This window comes from Limulus polyphemus, unplaced genomic scaffold (genome assembly GCF_000517525.1).
Source record: "Limulus polyphemus unplaced genomic scaffold, Limulus_polyphemus-2.1.2 Scaffold969, whole genome shotgun sequence".
NCBI classification, from domain to species: domain Eukaryota; kingdom Metazoa; phylum Arthropoda; class Merostomata; order Xiphosura; family Limulidae; genus Limulus; species Limulus polyphemus.
The window spans coordinates 128,785-137,182 of NW_013666579.1; the positions used below are offsets into that span (position 1 = coordinate 128,785).

The 8,398-nt window shown below is 33.2% G+C and overlaps 1 protein-coding gene across 1 annotated transcript in view; it reads left to right on the top strand.

The window, feature by feature from the left end:
- The window catches only part of LOC106461480 (caprin-1-like), a 39,451-nt gene that overhangs the window by 22,684 nt on the left and 8,369 nt on the right, over positions 1-8,398 (top strand). Inside the window, exons 6-8 of the mRNA XM_022388451.1 lie at positions 357-562; positions 2,472-2,649; positions 6,125-6,651. Coding sequence (XP_022244159.1) covers positions 357-562; positions 2,472-2,649; positions 6,125-6,651 — 911 coding nt within the window. The remainder of the gene's footprint in view (positions 1-356; positions 563-2,471; positions 2,650-6,124; positions 6,652-8,398) is intronic.

Below are 8,398 nucleotides of genomic sequence, written 5' to 3' on the forward strand. Positions count from 1 at the left end.
GGTAGAGTCCCCTGTTCATTTTACATAGAAAATTAATTATTTCATGCAATATTTTTCGTTAGTTCTTGACCTCGAGTGCTGAAATAGGAAAAAATCATAACGTTACTCAGTATGTGACCTCTTCAACAGTGATTGGTACAAAAACAAGCCTGCAATTTGGGGGTTAACTTTGTTTTGTCGACAGTTCATGAAATGGTCACACTTAACTAAATTTACAGTAAGTCACAACTTAAGTAGACTGCTGCTTATATATATATATACTTATATATATATATATATATATAAAGTAGTATTTTTTTTTATATTTCTCTTAGTAAGAATTTTGAGAAAAAACATTTTCATAACAATTTGCATAGACAAAAACTTAAAAGAACTCTTATCAAAAATCCACGAGTCAGGGTACTTTGATGACACACCCAAAGATGCCCCAGGAGAACCTGAGGAGGCTTGTGAAAATGTAAAACCTGTAGATTACGAGTCTGGTGAAGCTGAAACTAGCATGGGAGATAATTACACACAAGCAGAACTGAGAACAGAAATTGTTCCGGGGGAAAACTGTCAGGTAGGTAAAACCGGAATCTATTCCAGTAATATTTCTGGATTGTAAGGATCAATTCAAAATTAGGGACAGCAAGTGCATATGGCTCTCACATAGCTTTGTGTGCAAAATTCACAAAATCTTTCACAGAAGCATTTGTCTGGATGTCTATAATAAATTGAACTTTTCTGTTCTTTATTCCAGCTCACATGAGGTAACCTTGACATTATTTGTAACTTTTAAATAGTCCAAAGTAGCTGTCTAGTTAAGCTTCGCTCTCAAGAGTGAGAAGCAATTGTAAATTTATTTCTAAAGTATTAAAAATATAAAATGTCCATTCAAAATCATATGATAAACTCTTAAACCTGTAATTTTTTGCACATTCTGCTAGGATAATTTTCATGATTTCCTAATAATTATCACCATACCTTATAGAATTTCAATTTTCTTAATTTTTGTGGTGTAACGTGGACACCACATAGGCTAGACATTTGGAATTTGACTTAAATCCAGTTATCAATAGATTTATTTAAAATCCAGGTTTACAGTCACGAGTGGAGTACACAATTCACTAACTTGAGGAAATTTACAGTTAGAATAAAGAATTGACTCGGGAGACTGAGGTTCAAGACACAAACAATACTTTAATTGAGTATGTTAAGGCACTCAGTTACATCGAGTATTTTGAAAAGCTTCACTGTTAAAATTACTTAATTCATCAGTCTGAGCAGATAACTGTCTCTCAATTAAACTTTCAGTAATATTTATTACATTTTTTAGGATAACCAGTAAGTTATCAAATAACACATTAAGTGAAATATGCTCGTACATAACTAAACTAATACTAAATACCTTACATCCAATTCCTAACTACATTATTTGACTGAGAGAAATAGCAGTAGTTACTTACATGGAGCTTGAGCAGGAAAAATTTGATATCTTGTAGTACAGACAGTTTTGGCAATATTCTAGGCTTTGGCACAGTTGGACCCTTCAGCAATAAGTTTGATGGCTTCTTGATATGAGTCAGGAGACTGACTTCTAAACCAAAAACATGGGTTTTTATGCCAATTTCTTTAGTATTCATGTGGCTCTTCAAGTAGTGTACACATCCAACTCGCAAATAGATCTTCCACTTAATTGGATGAATTTTGTTAACTCGTATTAGTTCTTAGAACTAAAACCAAAACTAATTCAATAATTGGTTAGGATTGAAGATTGTAAATTGGCAGCCTTTTTGCATGTATTTCTCCTCGTTCTCTTCTGATTAAAGTTCTGCCAAGAGACTGATTTCCTTTTATGGAATTCATTTTCAGTCTTTTACAAAGTTAAAATAAACTTTCTCATAGCTTTTTTTCTGTATCTGTTTATGTAGATAAAGTAAACACTTCATTCTCAATACTGCCTGGCATGCACCTTAGTTTATACTTAACATACATTTCCTTTCTTGGTCAAGCATCGTTGTGCAACTTCTCTTATGCATTCACTAAATGTGCACAGCTTTTCTTCATATTGCATGTATGTATGTAATACATGGAATATTATAAGATTATATTTCTCATTTCTTGAATCATTTGAAAATAGCGTAAGATGCTTCAAAATGTTGCAAATGTTTCAGTGGATAATAACCTGGTTATGATTAGCTTTCAGTCAAAGAAACAAATGCTGTCAGAAGCTGTCACCATCTGATGGGTAAATCGGGATTTTTGGACAGATAATGTTAGCGTCTGCTCAGGTTTAAGGAGTTAAACTTAAACTAAAGCCTAGAATATACAGGTAAATCATTATGAAAGAAATCAAGCCTCATAAAATAAAGAAAACAAACCTCATTGTCAAAGTGTGCATTACTTTGCTGTTGTGATTCATTTAGTAACAGATTGAATTTGTTTAATGTACATACACACACTTCTCCATATCAGAAATCTCATTTTAGGTCCAGCTTGAACATACACAACAAGTTAGAGAAACTGGTGATGCATCAGGCCATGTTGACAGGGCTGTGTATCCAGCAGAGACAGTAGCTCCCACTTCAGGCACTAAACCTATCCAAGAAGTTCTTGCCGAACAAGGAAACTTCAACTTTCTTCAAGAATCGCAGATTGATCTTGAGTGTAAGTTGGTCATGTTGTAGGGGATATGAATTTTTAGCATATTAATTTTTCAGATACCTTCTATATGAAAATGCTCAATATTTTGTAAGAAGATTTGTACATTATTCATTACTATGTTCACATGTACATTTTGCCAGTAAAATATTTTTATTTTTTATGTTATTTTAGTAAGTATTAAAATGAATTGCCACATTAAAAATGTATGATCCATTGGAATCTTATTTCTCTAGACTTGTTCTAATACTACATACCACTCCTCTCTTTTTTTTTCCTACTTCTTCTTCTTCCAGACAGGAGGTACTAGTGATATTTCCTGTTATTCTAGTTCTCACCATGATAACACTAATTCAATGTGCATGAAGCTCAGTACAAACTTCCTAAATAGTGTCTAGTTTCTACATGACAAAATTCATTAAATTTCATTTAGTGTTTGTATTGTTTCTTATGTGTGAAATGCCCAAAATTTTGTGGTGAAATATTGTTTTGAACAAAAAAAACTACAAATACATCCTTTCACCTCGTACTTGATTTTTATTGGATCATGAACTTCTATTTTATATCTGCAGTCAGTTTTAACTTATTTGATGTTCATAACTATATTTCTTTCCATGTTTTTTTTTCTACTAATTGAAGTAGTTGACATTCCACTTTAAATCATATATGTGTGAATGTGACTGATAAAGACTTAATGGTGCACAATGACACAATTTTTTCAATATAGCACAAACCCTAACCTTGGCAAGTATGGTAGAATGATATTTTGCCAACATTATTTTTGAATATAGCACAAACCATAACCTTGGCAAGTATGGTAGAATGATATTTTGCCAACATTATTTTTGAATATAGCACAAACCATAACCTTGGCAAGTATGGTAGAATGATATTTTGGTATGGATATTAAGGTTTAGCAAGTACAATAAGCTAAAGCCTGAGCAAAAGTTTTTAAAATTAAATACAATGTCAAGTCTATTGTGTTCAAACAGCATAAAAAATGCAAGAACTTCTTATTTATTGGAAAAAAAAAAGTGTAATTATTACATATAAATTGACCACAGCCAATAATAATGTTAGCAAAATATCACCCTACCATACTTGCCAAGGTTATGGTTTGTGCTATATTCAAAAATAATGTTAGCAAAATATCACCCTACCATACTTGCCAAGGTTATGGTTTGTGCTATATTCAAAAATAATGTTGGCTAATTTCTCGTTGTAGAAGAATAATCCTGTAATTCTCAGACATAATATAACACAAGAACGTTATTAGAAATGAAAAGATCATTATCAGAACCTATAAAAAAATTAAAAAAATTCCAAGACCAATTATTTGGGAAGTATTCGTCAATGCTAGAACAATGTTTAAAGTGGAGGTATAGAAAACTATTGAATAAACTTGTATAACACTTTTATATGATTGAAATTGTGCATTCATTTATGTTAAAACATGAGTTAATAAACCAAAACCAACAATGGCACATGTTTATCTAGTTAAGTAAAAAAAAAAAAATGCTTTAGCTACAATATTTAGGAAAGATTTACCATAAAATATTGAGAGCAAACAAACCAAAAGGTTAATCATTACTTTCTTCTACACCACCAGCTAGTGTGTAGCAGCATCTAACCTCTGGAAGTATTTCAAAACTATGTCTTTAGGTTGCTTCATAACCCTTCACTGGACCCAGCCTTACCATTATCAAACATTGGATGTTTAATAATTTAATGTTAAAGCTTAGCATCTCCCCTTTTTGATGATTATTGGCTTTAGGCTCTATTCCTTTTTAAAGTCGAGAACCTATCAAGGTTCTTCAGGTTCCTCTGGGCAATGTAATAAGTTCAACTAATAAACTTATAGTTGGATAAACAGAAGACATTGAAACATCAAAGAAACCTCAGGCTAACTGAAAATACTGAAATTGAATTAAATGAACATAAGCTTAAGGGCCAGCAAAATAAAAAACTATAAAAGACATCTAGAAATGAATACTTTATAGTTCAGACAATTAGACACATGACAGTAAAGAAAGTTTGAACATTTTTTGAATTTTTATTTATGACATAAACTAGTTAAGCATTATATAATGCCAAGATATCAATTTTGTAATGTATGTAAGTGAAAAATTGTTGTATTACGAGTACAATCATATTTTCTAATTAAATTGTGAAACTTTATTTGCAAGTGTTCACTTGGAGTGACCTGAACATTCATTGATCAGTAAGGAATTAACTTTGTTTACAACAGTATATTCATTAAGAACTTTTGTTCCTAATGGCCATTTTGGCTGTGCTTAATGATTTCTATATTTAATATTCATCAACTTACATGCGTATATGATCAAACTGATGGAGCTGCAGTGGCATCAAGATTAACACTGTAGCACACCACCTTTTTCCTTTGCTACTATAAAAACACTGGCTCAAAATCATCCTTTTGAGTTTCAAGTGTGTATATTATCAGAGGTATGTTGATGATATGTTCATCATAATTAGTGATCCTGAACATATTAATCAGTTTTTGAAGTGTCTTAATAATCAACATAATATTATAAAATTCACAGCAGAACATCAACAAGTACACCAGCTTGCCTTTTTTTTGTCACATTAATACACGACAACAGTGGAAAATTTGGATGTGAAGTGTACCACAAAAAATGATGATGGGTTTGTATTTGAATTTTGACAACTTCATTCTAGAATTTTTTTAAACAAATTTGATTAAAGTATTAATTCATTGTACTTATGACATCGCTAGTATGTATGAATATCTTCATAAGGAGTTTCAAAACATCTGAAACGTATATGAACAAAACAGCTTTCTAAATAACATGATTGATAACTTACATTACTTGGGTAAACAATCAAAAGTTGAAATGGAATGTTTCTAAGCAGTCTTTGTCAGTAATAATATTATATACTGGCAAGTGTATAATAAGTGTAAAAAGTCAACTGTACATGCTCTTTCCCAGAGCTTATTCACATACTGACCTAGGAGCTGTCTGTAAGGCTTTAAGTAGGTAAAAACAATGTCTAATCTTGTGTATGAATTGTAATGTCCTAGATATATTGGATTAACCATGTGGTGGTTAGAAACATGCAGATACATTAGCCAGTACCAAGTGGAGTGTGTGAATGTGACATAGCGGTACAACACAGTCCATTTCATATTCTTGTGAAAGGAAGCGATTGTAGGACCAAAATTAGAGATCAGAAATATGTTCCCATTATTTGAACAAATTGTATTATTATTGCAGTTCATTTATACATTTAAAAGTGGACTGTTTATTTATCAAAGTTGTTAAAGGAAGTTTTAACAAACTAATGTATTTTTTTATCTTTTTCTACAGTGTTTATTAAACTTAAAATGACTAATTTTTTGTGAAGTATACTCCTTAAGTATTTTATATTCTTTAAATCAAAACTTTTGAATTCTCACATTTTTTAAGTGTATCACCAAGAGAAATGTTGAACTTTATAGCACCGCACATGGATCCAGCTGTTGTTGTTGCCCACCCAATGACTCCAGCACCACCTATGGGATACCACCCTGCTCAGTACCCAGTAGGCAGTACTGTAATACACATTACAGATAATCAACAACCACAAAATCAGACTCCACAAGATGGAAATGTTGCAAGGGTCCAGTCAACACAGCAAACAAGCAGTGTTACACAACTCCAACAAAGCCAAGTTCTGTTGTCAGAGATTGATCCAGCACAACCTATTCCTACACAAACATTCACCAACCAGAACTACCCATCAATTCAAAACATGCTTCATCCAGCTGGAGGTGCATCAACATATCCTGCTTATGCTCCTGTTACACTTAGTCATGGACAGCAAGTTGTTGGATTGACCATGGCACCTCCAAATATCTCATCAAGCAGTACATCCACTTCATCACCTCCAGCAGAAACTGGTGGATTGAATCACCCAAGTCACATCTCTGATGTCACCAGCCAAGAAGACACAAAAGATCATTATAATCGCACAGGAGACTACCAAGTATGTCTTTTAGTATCAAAAGTGTATATATATATATATATGAGCTTAAGTGTGAATTAAAAATACCAAGAAAATAAAATGCAAATAAGGATCAGTCTCAGCAGGAAGAAATAGTATCATTATTAGGATTAATTAAGTTTACTCGTATCAGGGCAGGAAATTCACGGCGGCAATTTTTTTCAAAATGGCCATGGTGCCTTCGAAAATCATTAAAATCCACGGCCACAATGGCCGCCCTTCGTTTTCTCTTTGGCCGTCGTGTCACGATCTAAATTTGCATTGCATACCACAGTAAAGGGAAACCATTGGGATCACAAACACTGGACTTACAACCTACATAAACTACCTTGTTACGAATAATATATCGCACAAAATGCATGTAGTTAAGGGAGTGAAATATTCGCTTTAATCGGCAATAAAACATTCCTACAGTTTTAGTCGTACCATATTGCAGGTTCATAGTAGTAGCTAGCACTTCAAATTGGTGCTCAAACAACAAATTCGCAAAGCTTACACAAAGAGCGACATCAGTAAAAAACAATCATAGTCAGCACGTACATATATTCGTCAGATTGAAGTGCGCGACTGCAAATACTCTTTGTATTAAACGTGCCGAAAAAGGAACTAGTTAAGAGGGGGAGGGGATGCTATGAAACATTTTTCTGTAGCGGCCAAGTTCCAGAAATTGGAACTTTTTTTTTCACTTGTAAATATGTAAATTACATCCTGATTTTTAGCCGCGGAATAGTGGCTCATAGAATGGCTGAGTTTGTTTTTTTTTCAAATACAAACTTTTAGCTCATAGCTCTATCATTCTTGACCGATTTGAGATCTAATTGCATTTTAGGACTGGGAGGTCAAACCATTTCGATTGATGTATTTGTCCACGCCCATGGTCTCATAGGTTGATTTACTCTAATCCTACCCGAAATAATTTCAATTTGAGGGTAGTCTGGTAGAGATTCTGGTGAGTAATAAAATCGAATCGGGTATACGCGCGCTCGCTCCACGCTTGATATTGCTGGCGCACAAAAATATAGCTAAGGCCACAATTTTTTCCCCGTTTTACAATCCCACCTACTTAAAAATTTTGATTTCCAAAAATGTATATAATTTGCATTTCAATCCTTTTTTTAAAACATTTTCGATGCGGGATTTAATGTTTCCGGGAAAGAAAAAAAATCTGATTTCCCTTTCTTTCTTTAATTTCCGAGGTAGTATTTTGCTCGTATCGAATCGCGAAGTAGTACGCTAACATGATGGAACGTTGCGGCAGCACATATATTGTAATACTTCGAGAAACGTGTGCTATTCTTATGTACACACGTATGCCACAAAATCGCTCGCATATTTTTATAATGCTATTTCGCAAATTAAAAACAACAACGATCAATTACGGTATTTTTCACTGTGCGGAGCGGATGAAAAAATAGTGCATCTCGCGAGTCGAGTGCAAAATGGCGGTATGGATCTATAAGAAAAACTTGGTTATTGTGAGACATTCAGACATCCAATACAAAAAAAATTAATAAGGTTGAAACCACTGGTGATTTTATAGGCCGAACACTGAGTGAAGACGAGAATGTCGCGGTCAAGGGGTTTCAGACACCTAAGTTACATGCATGCTAGTAACTGACGGCACAATTTTTATTTTTGTTTTCCTTCCTCCTACCTTCATTGGAAAATTTTCGTAAAAAAAAAAACAAACAAAAACTGACCTAATAAAAAGGAAAACAAGGTCTCATAG